Consider the following 15,463-nt stretch of genomic DNA (forward strand, 5'->3'; position numbering starts at 1 on the left):
CGATTCCAGCCTCGGGTGACTGTCTGTGTGGGGTGTGCACATTCTCCCTGTGTCTGTGTGGGTTTCCTCCGGGTGCTCTGGTTTCCTCCCACACTCCAAAGATGTGCAGGTCAGGTGAATTGGCCACGCTAAATTGTCCACAGTGTTAGGTGCATTAGTCAGTGGGAAATGGGTCTGGGTGGGTTATTCCTTGGAGGGTCGGTGTGGACTTGGGCTGAAGGGGAATCTAATCTTATCAGGTAACTGTGGAGCAGGGTCATAAAACAGAATTTATCGCAAAAGATCAGTGTCATGGAACTGATAGGATAGATTGAACAAATCTCGATTGCTGGACGTAAGCCTTTTGAGATCTAGGTTTGTTCAATATGTCCTATCAGTTGATCTTTTGCCATAAATTCTGTGTCTTATGATCCTGCTTCACAACCACCTGATGAAGGAGCAGCGCTCTGGAAGCTATTCTTCCAAATACAGTAAACCTGTTGGACTATAACCTGGCGTTGTGTGATGTTTAACTTTGTCCACCCCAGTCCAACACGGGCTCCTCCAGGACATGAATTTACCACCAACAGGGTTGACACAGCTGAACGTGAACAGTGCTGCCCTGGGAGGTGAATGAATGAATGGCCGACACTGACTGACAGCTCAGCTGCTCAATACGAAAGGGGATAGCCAGTGCCCGCCCATGCCCCTGAGCCAACGAGAGAGGAGAGGGCAGGGACCAGGGGAATAAGGCGGGATGCAGAGGTAGCGGGTAGGCAGTCTGTAGTGCAACTTAACACTGGGCTCTAATAGCTGAGCTAGCATTGGGTTAGCTCCAGCCTCTTTGCTGCCGAGAAAGTTTGAAGCAAGCCAGTTCCCCTTTTTTTTAAAAAAAAACTTTGGTTTAGGGAAGTCGGAAAAGTTTGTAAAAACTTTTTTCTCTCTGTTGTGCTGAAAGTTTTTGCCCTAGCTGTGATGTTTGGATTGTGAGTGGAGGGAGGGAGGGAGGTGGGGTGCGGGAAGCTATGGCTGTATACACTCTGACCGGCTTCTCTCTAGTTAGTTTATTGTCTTTCGGTTATTTGTCCTGGGATTGGATGAAGCCGGGTTTAACCGGGAAGAAAGTGCCCCCCCTGGAGAGGGGCAGTGCCAGGGCGAAACCCCACATCGTCTTCATCCTGGCGGATGACCAGGGTTTCCATGATATCGGGTACCACAATTCGGACATCCACACTCCGACCATGGACAGGCTGGCGGCCGAGGGGGTGAGACTAGAGAATTACTACATCCAGCCCATCTGTACCCCGTCCAGGAGTCAGCTCATTACTGGGAGGTGAGTTCACCGCGTTCCCCTCATCCCTCCCCTTCTCCGAGCTGGCGAGATTTGAAAGATTTGTGAGGCTCAACCCCCCCCCCCCCCCGGGACTCCAACAGCGGCCATTCGGCCAGGCGTGTCTGTGCTGGCCCTCTGCAAGGGCAGGGCACCGCTACTCCCCTCTGTCCGTGCACATAGTGGTGTACAGAAAAGGCCGTGAGACAGGCACTCCTCATACAAATCGTAACCGCCCTCCAGTGCAAAAGGAGGCCATTCAGCCTATCGAGTCTGCGCCGACTCTCCGAAGAGCATTCCCAAGGCTAACCCACCTAGCCTGCACATCCCTAGGGTGCAATGGGGGCAAGTTAGCATAGCCAATCCACCGTAACCTGTATTACCTTTGGGTTGCATGGTGGCTCAGTGGTTAGAGCTGCAGTCTCTAATCACTGGGTTCAGTTCCAGCATCAAGCGACTGTCTCTTTGTGGAGTTTGCACATTCTCCCTGTGTCTGTGTGGGTTTCCTCCCACACTCCAAAGACTTGCAGGTTAAGTGGATTGGGTGTGGGAAATGTGTTGCTGGAAAAGCGCAGCAGGTTAGGCAACATCCAAGGAGCAGGAGAATCGGCGTTTCGGGCATGAACCCTTCTTCAGGAAGGGCTCATGCCCGAAACGTCGATTCTCCTGCTCCTTGGATGCTGCCTGACCTGCTGCGCTTTTCCAGCAACACATTTTCAGCTCTGATCTCCAGCATCTGAGTCCTCACTTTCTCCTGGGTGTGGGAAATGCAGGGTTACAAGGGATAGTGTAGGTCTGGGTAGGATGGTCTTTGGAGGGTTGGAGCAGATGCAGTGGGCTGAATGGCCTCTTCCCCCTCTGTAGGGATTCTCTGATTCTGGGGAATAGAACCAGTCCGGGCATGATGGAGCAAATGGCCACTTTCCTTCTGTAACAGAAAATGGACTGATTCCCTTTTGCAAATCCACTCCCACTGCATTCCCAGGCAGTGTATTCCTGATCCTAACCACTCACTGCTGTTACATTACACTGAGGTTCAGCAGTGTAGACAGTGCTGTAGGAAACTTGGCAGCCAATTTTTACACTGCAAGATCCCACAGTCAGCAATTGGACTATTGACCAGACCAATTTTAAAAAAAAAACAGGGAATACTCAGTCAAGTTAGGCAGCCTCTCTGTGCCCAGGTGAGATGAGTTAAACGCTTTAGGTGATTAATTGATTGACCGATTTTTCTTTGCTCTGAGAGAATTACGGGAGAGCCCAGGATTCAGCCTGACTTTGAGTGGTAAAACTGACTCGATGGGCTGAATGGTCTGCTCCAGCTGCTATTTCTGGTGAGATTTGATAGAGCTGTTCAAACTCCTGAAGGGGTCCAGACAATGTAGGGGAAAAACTGTTACTGTTGACAGAATCATTAAGAAGGAGAGGACATTCATTTAACATGATTGGCGAAAGAGTCAAAGATGAAATGAAGAAACAATTTGTTTCATGCTGCATGATTTGGAATTAAGATCAGGCACTTCCTGAAAGGCTTTTGAAATGGAGTTGTGAAAGTGAGGGAACAAAACTTTTATAGGGCTACAGGAAGAAGGTGGGACTCACTGAGTCCCTCCTGCTGGCAGAGAGCCAGCATGTGTGATAGGCTGAATGGCCTCTTTCTGTGCTGTGAATACTCTGTAAATCACTGATTCTGCAATCATGTAATCTACTTTATTAGTGATTGTGATAATTTGGAAAGATAAAGGGTGTCCCAAGATGCTGGGGTGGGGAAGTGCACTCCTCGTCATTGCTCTGCCCATGATCTTTAAATTAGTAGATTTTTGGATCTCTTCCATCTACCCTGGAAAGTAGATGGAGTAATATCTAATTGTAGCACCTTTGGTAATGCAGCACTGCACTGGGAGCAACAAGCTGGATTTTCTGCTGAAATCTCTGGTCTGAGACTCAATACTCAATGTGCTCATCAGAAAGCCAAGGATAAAGCAGTTAAAAAGGGAAAATATTTTTATTCCATTTAAAAATATTTTGTACATTGTATAAATGTTGCTAAATTTAATCTGTTACTTGCCAATGTTTCTCATTATAAATTCCTATAAATATCATACAGTATATTCCTGTAAGTGAATTTTTTAGACTACCTTTTTTTAAGGTTAAATGTTTGGGGTTGACTATTAAATAGATCTTGCGTTTGAGGGGCTGAAATTCATGCTACAGTCCAAAATACTGCACTTTTAGCAGAAGCCTGATTGATCTCTAAACAAATAAAGAAAAAATACAATCAGTTATAGTAATTACTGGATAAAGACAATAGAAACAAAAATGAATTAGTAAGCTTTTGTTTATACATACAAAAAGTGAAGTAGAAATGTAATATGGCTTTAAATCACAATTACACAGTACAACTTAAATTAAACATGTTAAATAAAAAACTTCATTAAAATCTTGCAAAATCACACCGTTCAACATCTTCAGCACTGAATAAAGCTTCATAATTATCAGGATGAATTAATCATCTTATAGCTCATCTTTGCTGTCTGTAGTTATGGTAACATATCATCCACTTCTTATTCTTCTATGATGTGGAGGAGCCGGTGTTGGACTGGAGTGGACAAGTTTTAAAAAACACACACCACCAGGTTAGAGTCCAACAGCTTTATTTGGAAGTACAAGCTTTTGGAGCGCTGCTCCTTCAGCAGGTAGCTGTTGAACTATAACCTGGTATTGTGATTTTTTTTTTTAAACTTCTATATTATCCCAACAATAATTGTCCTTTGTACCATTCAATCTATTCGAAATTCCACATTTCTTGAATGATTTGGAAATGGTGTCAGCTTTTATCTCCCTTCTGTGAACCAAGAATCCAGTCACAGGTCAGTGGCAGTGATGGAGCCCTTTCTTGTATGTGTTTTTTCCTCCATCCCACCTCTAGTTATTCCACTTCATTCTCCTCATGTTCTTAAACGCTGCCTTGATACCAGCATCAATTGTTAAATCTGCTGTGAATTACAGCTACATTGGTGTTATGCGGTCGAATGTTAGCAATAACATTCTTCACCAGATGCGATCTAAACTGATCACAGATGAGTAAACTCCTTTTCCTTGCATATTCCACCACATTGTAAATTCCAAACTTTGTTTGTCCATTTTCTACATCTACCTTCATCCACCTAGCCTTATGGATGACCATTTCTTTTTGAAATTTCTCCTTTGGCAAAGTTTTAACTTCGTGCCTTCAGCCATACAAGAGAGAACTAAATTTAAAGCTACTTTTCTCATGACCAATGGTTCTCCTCACCAAGACTGTGTTTTCTTTTCTCCTCTTTGGTTCACAGTCCGACTCTCGACGTGTCAAGAGTAATAGACGTTTCGTCCATGTTTCCAATGCATGATAACTTGTAGCCTTCCTTCTGCTGATTTCTGATTACAAACTGGTGAATTTGTAAAAATTTATCTTCAAGTCCAGCAGGCAGTGTTTGTGCAATCCTGCTTCTTTGCCAAAATGCTAAGTCATGCCTTCTCATGAAACCTGTGCACCATCCAGCATTTGCCTTAAAATCCGAAATTCCACCCTCCTTTGATTTGTTTGGTGAGTGGATTCGGATGGCTTCATGACTAATACACTTTCCATTTCGACAATTTTCAAGTACCCACTCAGCAACCTTTTCTTCCGATTGTGGCCATTCGTTGGGTTTATCTCTGTTGGCACACTGTCTGACCTTCATTCGATATCTTTCTCCAGTTTCTCCGAAGCCCAAAATTCTCTTACTGCTACACAGTTATGTCTTCTCTGCAACTTCAGTAACTTTCAGTTTTAATGCTGCTGTATATTTCTTTTTCTGGAGAGCATTTTTACACAAAATGAAGAAATTTCAAAACCTCAACTGAATTCCTATGATTGAATTCCACAAGGATGGTTGTCACCTGACTCTTTGACACTGAATTGGTGTGAATTGTACATCAAATCACATAATAGCACAAATTCATTTCCTCACCATAACATTTATGTACCTCGACGCAGATAACAGATCAACATTTCTGAGAAGAACTAGGGTTGACTTTTACACTGGATATGTGGAAAATTCCAGATTTTTGACCAAAAGTAGGGGGTCAACTTTTACTTGAGGATATATGGTAGTCTGGCAAGATCTAGTATGGAACTGTGCAGACAGTGAAAAAAATCTACAGTCTGACCAGTTCATTATAAACATGGATGCAGGCATTTGTAGTAGAAATCTATATGAAAATAAGCAAATAGAGCTGACTTGTGCAAACCATTCAGTTATTCCCAATGAACACCACAATGTTGTACGTCAATTGAGAGATGTATGTGAATAATTTTGTCAGGCTGTCTCCCATCTTTTCCATTCATAAGTTCCACAATTCACTTTTACAATGTAAACCTGCCACATTGTAATTGCATCTTTCCTCCACTGGAGACACTGCAATACCACCAGTGGTAGTAAACGGCAGCTACAATGTGACTGGTGTGGGCAGTCCCCAGGTTGCAAGTGGGTTCTATTCTTGAGTCCGTTCATGAGTTGATTTGTAAACAGATTGGAGCACAATGTAAAGCAGCTGTTCGTAAATACAGGAAATGGTCGTATGTTGGATCTTTAAAATTCCACTCTGTATGGGAATGCATTCATAAAAGAAAAAGCATTCAAAGTCAGACACTCATAAATCAGGGACCCCCTGTACACCGATAATTCCCACTATAAGTATGACCATAGGTTCTTATGATACAATAGGCACAGCAGATCCCACAGTATCCGAGGAGCAAGAGAATTAACATTTCAGGCAGGAACCTTCTTCAGTCATAGAATCATAGAGATGTACAGCATAGAAACAGACCCTTCAGTCCAACCAATCCATGCCGACCAGATATCCCAACCCAATCTAGTCCCACCTGCCAGCACCCGGCCCATATCCCTCCAAACCCTTCCTATTCATATACCCATCCAAATGCCTCTTAAATGTTGCAATTGTACCAGCCTCCACCACTTCCTCTGGCAGCTCATTCCATACACGTACCACCCTCTGTGTGAAAAAGTTGCCCCTTAGGTCTCTTTTATATCTTTCCCCTCTCACCCTAAACCTATGCCCTCTAGTTCTGGACTCCCCCACTCCAGGGAAAAGACTTTGTCTATTTATTCTATCCATGCCCCTCATAATTTTATAAACCTTTATAAGGTCACCCCTCAGATTCCGACGCTCCAGGGAAAACAGCCCCAGCCTGTTCAGCCTCTCCCTGTAGCTCAGATCCACCAACCCTGGCAACATCCTTGTAAATCTTTTCTGAACCCTTTCAAGTTTCACAACATCTTTCTGATAGGAAGGAGACCAGAATTGCACGCAATATTCCAACAGTGGCCTAACCAGTGTCCTGTCCAGCCACAACATGACCTCCCAACTCCTGTACTCAATACTCTGACCAATAAAGGAAAGCATACCAAATGCCTTCTTCACTATCCTATCTACCTGCGACTCTACTTTCAAGGAGCTATGAATCTGCACTCCAAGGTCTCTTTGTTCAGCAACATTCCCTAGGACCTTACCATTAAGTGAACAAGTCCTGCTAAGATTTGCTTTCTCAAAATGCAGCACCTCACATTTACCTAAATTAAACTTCATCTGCCCCTCCTAAGCCCATTGACCCATCTAATCAAGATCCAGTTGTAATCCAGTTTGGATTCCCTATCAAAGGGAAGGTATTACAATTACAACTCACTAGAAACACGTGCTTTTGCCTGTATATCATAGTCTAGGCCTATGGATAACGATAGCAGAGATTCTGACATCGGGCTGACCAGGAATCTCTCTCATTCTTGGTTAAAACAATGACTGCAGATGCTGGAAACCAGATTCTGGAGTAGAGTGGTGCTGGAAAAGCACAGCAGTTCAGGCAGCATCCGAGGAGCAGTAAAATCGACGTTTAGGTCGAAAGCCCTTCATCAGGAATACAGCTGTATTCCTGATGAAGGGCTTTCGACCGAAACGTCGATGTTACTGCTCCTCGGATGCTGCCTGAACTGCTGTGCTTTTCCAGCACTACTCTACCCCATCTCTCTCACTCTTCCTGCTATTGGTGTGTATCGCCAATGGGAGCCGAGCCGCTAGCTCAATCAGAAGCACAGAGTTAATGGCTGCACTTTAACTGCATAGAACCAACAATCCTCTTCCTTGTTTTCCAATTTTGTTATGTGGGTCACTCTTCTGGACTGCACCCTGGTCATTATTTTGTGCTGCATCCCCATTTGGGTGCATTGACCAATCTCTCTCCTACACGCTGTGCTTACACTGGTACACCCAGGCATCCTACTAATTATAGTCCCCAGCCTTCAACCACAGAATCCACAAAACACCTATAGAAATTCTCTCACTTATACTCCGGCTATTTGGTCAGGTTATGAACAGAGCTTCCTCAGCTCTCAAGTCCTGGAGTGGGACCTGAAACTGGAGTGCTGACTTTGCCAGGCAGCTTCTACCCACTGCACTAAAAAACTTCCCACAGGGAAGGACACACACCTTCAGGAGAACATTCCTGAAGCAATAGATTGATTGCCAGATGACAGTATTGTCCAGTGGTGAGCATTCACACAAGACTACTGTGGACACAGAAATCTTTCAAACAATTTAAAAAGGAATGTATGACGTTAAACTGGGGCTTTCCCCATACCTTCAGAAGCACAAAGTGAGTAAAGCTCATGAAATATATAAGATTCATAAAAGAACTGACAAGATAGCTGTTGAGAGGCTGTTTTCCCCTCCAAGGCTCCCGGTCACAGAAACATTTGGGATGAAGGTGGGGAGACAGTTGTTCACTTAGGGAGTTGTAAATCTTTGAATTTCTCTACCCCAGAGAGCTGTAGATCCTCAGGCTGGAGAGGGACCAATAGATGCTACGGAACTCGAGGGATAGGAGGATCAGATGGGTAAATGGGATTGAGAAAGATCAGTTGTGATCTCTCTGAATGATGGAGCAAGTTTAAAAGCAGGTTATGACGTATCCTACTCCTTGTCCATATGTTTTAATTTATACTTCCATTAATATTTACCATCAGGCTTGTTCTGAAGACAAGCCAATGGACTTGAAAGTTAACTGTTTTCTCCCCACAGACACTGCCAGACCTGCTGAGTCACTCCAGCAATTTCTATTTTATTTGTTTCAGATCTCCATCATCCCCTGGTCTTTGGTTTTACCGGGTCAGTTATTAGACAGCTCCTCAGGTAGAAGAGTTGAAGCTTCTACCAGATTGGAATTAAGAACCTCTTCTATGCTTTAAATAAATAACTGCACTATTTTCTTAATAATTTGATATTAAAAATAGCTTAATTTATGTTTTTCTAGGGAATCTATTCTAATCAACCAGATACCCTAAATTAATCTAGGTCTCATTTGCCAGCATTTGGCCCATATCCCTCGAAACCTTATTATTCATTAATTTATGGATGTGGACATTGGTGTCCAGGCCAGTATTATTGCCCATCCCTAATTGCATAGAGGACAATTCAGCGTCAACCACATTGCTTTGGGTCTGGAGTCACATGTAGGACAAATCAGTTAAGAGCGGCAGATTTCATTAGTGAGCCAGATGGGTTTTTTTCCCCTAACAATTACATGGTTTCACGGTCATTATTAAATGTTTAATCCCAATTTTTTATTTAAAAAATTGAATTCAAATTCCACCATCTGCCATAGCAGGATATGAACCCAGGACATTACCAGAGCTCTCTGGGTTAATAACAAAGTCAGAAATTGTTGGGAAAGCTCAGCCTTCTTCATTGGACCAGAAACCTGTAACCTGCTTTCTCCCCACAGATGTTGCCTGACCTGCTGAGCTTTTCCAGCAACCGCAACTGTTTGGGTATGGTTTTCCCCCTTCTGGATGAACAGTCTAGTGATAATACCACTGGTTCATCACCTCCCACTATGGTGATGGTGGTCTTAACAGTGATACGTACAGAGGTCAAATTAATGGTCAGGTAACCACTAGCCCAAAGAGTAGATATATTCTAATCCCTAGTTTGAAGGTATATACTATAATTTCATATTGTATCACAAGAGACAACAGGGACTGCAGATGCTGGGGAAATCAGAGTTGATAAAGTGTAACACTGGAAAAGGCACAACAGGCCAGGCAGCATCACAGGAGCGGGAGAGTTGATGTTTTGGGCAGGACTGATTGGCAAGGTTAGATCTCATGGAATACAGGGAGAACTAGCCATTTGGATACAGAACTGGCTCAAAGGTAGAAGATAGAGGGTGGTGGTGGAGGGTTGTTTTTAAGACTGGAGGCCTGTGACCAATGGAGTGCCACAAGGATCAGTGCTGGGCCCTCTACTTTTTTGTCATTTACATAAATGATTTGGATGAGAGCATAAGAGGTACAGTTAATAGGTTTGCAGATGACACCAAAATTGGAGGTGTAGTGGACAGCGAAGAGGGTTACCTCAGATTACAACAGGATCTGGACCAGATGGGTCAATGGGCTGAGGAGGGGCAGATGAAGTTTAATTTAGATAAATGCAGATAAATCAGTGGAGAAGTAAACTGAATCAAAGAGGTTACAAAAGAGTAAACAGCCCCGACCATCTGGAAGGGCTAGGGCAGCAGATGCGTCAAAATCCTGGAACTCTCTCCCCCCCCCCCCCCAAAGTCCTGTCAAAATTGTGGGTCTACCTATAGCTTGCGGTTTGCAGTGGTTTAAGAAGGTAGCTCACTACCCCCTTCTCGGGGGCAACTGGGGGCAACAAATGTTGGCCAAGCTTGTGGGGCCCACATGAAGAGAACACCAAACAAGACATGTAGAGTGACTGGGCAACTGAGAGGCTGGATAAGCTTGGATTCCTTTTCACTGGAGCATAGGCGGTTGAAGGGTGACTTCATAGAGGTTTAAAAAATCATGAGGGACATAGATGCAGTGAATAGCAAAGGTTCTTTCCCCAGGGTAGGGGAGTTCAAAACTAGAAGGCAAGTTTTTAAAGTGAGAGGAGAAAGATTTTAAAAGGGCCTGAGGGCAACTTCTTCTGCAAACAGCATGGCTCACATGTGGAATGATTTGCCAGAGGAAGGGGTAGATGCAGGTAGAGTTATAACACTTAAAAGACATTTGGACAGGAACACGAATAAGAGAGATTTCGAGGGATACAGGCCAAATGCAGGCAAGTGGGACTAGGTTAGTTTGGGAAACATGTTCAGCATGGATTGAAGGGTCTGTTTGCATGCTGTAAGACTCTCTGTTAAATGGAATATAACATGGGGAGTGTGAAGTTATCCAACTGGGTAAGGAAGTTAAAAGGGAAAGAACATACTTTTACATGCTGACTCGGAAATGTTGATATTCAACGGTATTCAGTACATAAACCACAGAAAGTGCAGGTACAGTAAGTAATTAAGAAAAATAACATTCAAATCTTTATCACAAAGTGATAGTGGTTTATAAAGACAAAGAAACCTTATTGAAACAACATGCAACTTTGGTGGAATTGCACCTCACAGTCAGAGATGTACAGCATGGAAACAGACCCTTCAGTCCAACTTGTCCTTGCCGACCAGATATCCCAACCTAATCTCGTCCCACCTGCCAGCACCCGGTCCATATCCCTCCAAACCCTTCCTATTCATGTAGCCGAACAGATGCCTTTTAAATGTTGCAATTGTACCAGCCTCCATTACATCCCCTGGCAGCTCATTCCATACACGTACCACCCTCTGCATGAAAAAGTTGCCCCTTAGGTCTCTTTTATATCTTTCCCTTCTCACCCTAAACTCATGCCCTCTAGTTCTGGACTCCCCCACCCCAGGGAAAAGACTTTGTCTATTTATCCTATCCATGCCCCTCATAATTTTATAAACCTCTGTAAGGTCACCCCTCCGTGTCCGACGCTCCAGGGAAAACAGCCCCAGCCTGTTCAGCCTCTCCCTATAGCTCAAATCCTGCAACCATGGCAACATCCTTGTAAATCTTTTCTGAACCCTTTCAAGTTTCACAACATCCTTCCCTTAGTAAGGAGACTAGAATTGCATGCAATATTCCAAAAGTGGCCTAACCAAAGTCAGCTGCAACATGACCACCCAACTCCGATACTCAATTCCTTGACCAATAAAGGAAAGCATACCAAACGCTGCCTTCACTATCCTATCTACCTGCGACTCCACTTTCAAGGAGCTATGAACCTGCACTCGGAGGTCTCTTTGTTCAGCAACACTCCTCAGGACCTTGCTGTTAAGTACGCTCTGCTAAGATATGCTTTCCCAAAATGCAGCAACTTGCATTTATCTAAATTAAACTCTATCTGCTCCTCCTCAGTCCATTGGCCCATCTAATCATGATCCCGTTGTAATCTGAGATAACACAACAATACAGCGCAGAACAGGCCTTATGGCCCTCGATGTTGCATCGACCTGTGAACTATTCTCAGCTCGTCCCCCTACACTATCCCATCATCATCCATGTGCTTATCTAAGGATTGTTTAAATCTCCCTAATGTGGCTGAGTTTACTACATTAGCAGGTGGGGCATTCCACGCCCTTACCACTCTGCATAAAGAACCTGCCTCTGACATCTGTCTTAAATCTATCACTCCTCAATTTGTAGTTATGCCGTTTTGTACAAGCTGACATCATTATCCTAGGAAAAAGTCTCTCTCTGTCTACCCTATCTAATCCTCTGATCATCTTGTATTTCTCTGCCTTCCTGTTATTCTTCCCAAAGTGCATCACCTCATATTTAGCTGCATTGAACTCCATTTGCCACCTCTCAGCCCAATTCTGCAGTTTATCCAAGTCCCCCTGCAACCTGTAACATTCTTCCAAACTGTCCACTACTCCACCGACTTTAGTGTCGTCTGCAAATTTACTCATCATCCACCTATGCCTGAGTCTTTGTAATTTATAAAAATGACAAACTGCAGTGGCCCCAAAACAGATCCTTGTGGCACACAAGTAACTGGACTCCAGACTGACTATTTTCCATGCCTTTATTCCTGATGAAGGGCTTTTGCCCGAAACGTCGATTTTGCCTGTCTTCGGATGCTGCCTGAATTGCTGTGCTCTTCCAGCACCACTGATCCAGAATCTGGTTTCCAGCATCTGCAGTCATTGTTTTTACCTCGTTGATTTTAACCCTACTGCGAATCCTCTTGCAAGGATGCCTGCCTTGAAGAAGTTTTCCTCCTCTCTCTACAAGAATCTCAGGGAGTCTCTCTCTCACTGCAACTCCCAGGTCCACGCTTCAGGCTCTCTGCCTTTATTCCTGATGAAGGGCTTTTGCCCGAAACGTCGATTTTGCCTGTCTTCGGATGCTGCCTGAATTGCTGTGCTCTTCCAGCACCACTGATCCAGAATCTGGTTTCCAGCATCTGCAGTCATTGTTTTTACCTTACTTTCCATCACCCACCACTCGCTGCCTTCTTACAGAAAGCCAGTTTCTAATCCAAACTGCTAAGTCACCTTCAATTCCATGCCTCTGCATTTTCTCCATCAGCCTACCATGTGGAACCTTACTGAAGGCTTTACTGAAGTCCATGTACACCACGTCAACTGCCCTACCCTCATCCACATGCTTGGTCACCTTCTCAAAAAACTCAATGAGGTTTGTGAGACACGACCTGCCCTTGACAAAACCATATTAACTATCTGAAATCAAATTGTAGCTTGCTAGATGATAAATCTTATAATCCTTTCCAAAACCTTTCCTACAACAGAAGTAAGGCTCACTGATCTATAATTACCTCCTTTGCTGTCCACTACACCTCCAATTTTGGTGTTATCTGCAAACTTACAAATATACCTCCTATGTTCACATCCAAATCAGTTATATAAATCCAAGTGTTACAAACATGTGAAATGGTTTGATAATATTAATAAAAAATCCATTTGGAATCGCTTAAGGCATCATTCTGATGCTTGATGGGTAAATTGTATGGTATTTCCGGATTGCCTAGTTCCGATGCCCAATTCTGCTTGTTCAGAATTAAAATGTTTGGAAGAATAGTTCTACTGAAGGCACTGAATCATTTAAAATGTTCTGACTTTGACAAAAACATCTCAAATAAGGCTCTCCTAGGAGCAGAGGAGATTACAAAGAGATTTGTTGGAGCTACCTAACCTCTCAATGGGGGTTCTCACTAGGCAAAGATGGAGAAATTGCATTTCCAGAGACAGGAGGATCAGTAATTAAAGATACAGATTTAAGATATTTTGTACGGGGAAATGAGGTGAATACTTTTCACACAATGATTTATGCTATTCTGGAATACGTTGTCGGTGGAAGCAGTTTCGAGAATAACTTTCAAAAGGGAAATTGGATAAATATTTGAAAGACGATTAGAGAAGCCAGCAGAGCCCCACTTGGCCGAAAGACCTCCCCTTTTTGATACCTCTATGAAACAGAGAGAGATTCTGGAGTGCCTGAGGAACAATTTGGTTTTGTTATCAAATTTTTAAAATTCAATGAATGTAAAGAAATGTGTTTTCTTTATCTGGTGGTGCTGCATCTGAAAAGAGGATTGGGAAGCTTTCAGGGTGCTTTGTCCACTATTACTGCTTTATCGATCTGGTTTGACATCATACCTTAGTTATTATCAACCACAAATGTGCAGTAACCTGAGGTGCTTCAATATTGCAGTCCAGAGGCAAGTGACAGGGTCTGTAGTTGCATGAATCTCATCAACTGTGGCTCAGGGAGAAACCGAAGTTCGGGGAAGGATTCAAGCCCCAGTATGGAGAGTCCTGGACAAAGTCATGGATTGTTCCCAAAAACTGCAAAGTTTGCTCTTTTGATGCCATATGATCCAAACTGTTTAATTCCTTTCTTCTTTGTAGAAGATGATTAGCTTCCTTGGCCATTTTAAAGGATAGTAGCTAAGAGTCAACCACATTGTTGTGGAGTCACCTATAGACCAGATGGGACCTTGAGAAATATGTTTTTTGTCCCCTTGTTTACTGATGAAAGCTGCTGCAAACTTATTTCGTCTTAGATAGTGGTCACGGTCGGATATTAACCATCCTAGAGATTAAAATGGTCATTTTCACATTTATGACAATCTGTGAAAACTGGGGACCTGATTTCCAGGGCACTCTACCCATGATGATCATCACACTGAACAGGGAGACAAATTGTTTGGGACCCACTGACTTGCAAGAAAACCTCTTAAACACTAAAGCTTTCAAAGGCTGTATTTTCACAGTGTGTTTGTCAGTGTGTCCATTATTGTTTTGCCAGAAGTGTCATGCAAATAAACCGAGTGGAAATTTACACCCTCCCTGTTCTCTCATCTTAGCTCTCACAGCCGTAGTTAAATTAAGTCTGCCCCATCTAAGCTCTCTCATAAGTGGGAATGATCCCATTGAAAAAAGGGCAAGGGAGCTTTCCCTGGTGTTGCAGACAATATCTATTGCAGGATTTTGAGGTGCACAGGGATCTGGGTGTTTTGGTTAACAACTCAAAAAAAAAGGTTAGTTTACAGGTACAGCATGTAATCAAGAAGGGTAGTTGGATGCTTTCCTTTATGAGAGGAACTGAACATAACATCCTTAATTTTATGCTCCAGGGCACTGGTGAGACTCCATATCGAGTACTGTGTACAGTTTTGGTCTCCTTAATTAAGGAAGGAAGTAGCTGCATTGGAGGCAATTCTGAGGGGGTTTACTGGAGTGATACCTGGAATGAATGGGTAGTCTTCTGAGGTGAAGTCAGATAAACTGAGCTTATTTCTAGAAGATTGAGGGGCGATTTGATTGAAATGTATAAGATCCTGAATGGTCTTGACCAGGTAGATGGGGAAAAGATATTTCCTCTTGTGGATGAATCAAGAACGTTTTCACTCAAAGTTAGTGGCTGCCCTTTAGGAATAGCGAGGAGGAGAATGTTTTCTGAGTGTTGTGTGACTTTGGAACCCCCTGTCTCAGAAGGTGATGGAGGCACGGTCATTTTTTTCATTCATTTGTGGGACATGGGTGTCGCTGGCTGGGTCAGAATGTATTGCCTGCCCTTCGGTGCCCCTTGAGAAGGTGGTGGTGAGCTGCCTTCTTGAACTGCTGCAATCCATCTTCCAGGTAGACACTCACTGCCCTTTGAGAGGCAGTTTCAGGATGTTGATTGAGCGACAGTGGAAAGAAATGGCGATATATTTATCCAAGTCAGGATGGTA

The 15,463-nt window shown here is 43.5% G+C and overlaps 1 protein-coding gene across 1 annotated transcript in view; it reads left to right on the plus strand.

Moving 5' to 3' along the window:
* The first annotated feature begins 975 nt into the window (after positions 1-975).
* Positions 976-15,463, plus strand: part of LOC122556455 (arylsulfatase I-like) — a 45,022-nt gene continuing 30,534 nt past the window's right edge. Inside the window, exon 1 of the mRNA XM_043703110.2 lies at positions 976-1,312. Coding sequence (XP_043559045.2) covers positions 1,005-1,312 — 308 coding nt within the window. The 5' untranslated portion in view covers positions 976-1,004. The remainder of the gene's footprint in view (positions 1,313-15,463) is intronic.

Source organism: Chiloscyllium plagiosum, unplaced genomic scaffold, assembly GCF_037043375.1.
Source record: "Chiloscyllium plagiosum isolate Xiang-an unplaced genomic scaffold, Cpla_swu_hap1 HiC_scaffold_16, whole genome shotgun sequence".
Lineage (NCBI taxonomy): Eukaryota > Metazoa > Chordata > Chondrichthyes > Orectolobiformes > Hemiscylliidae > Chiloscyllium > Chiloscyllium plagiosum.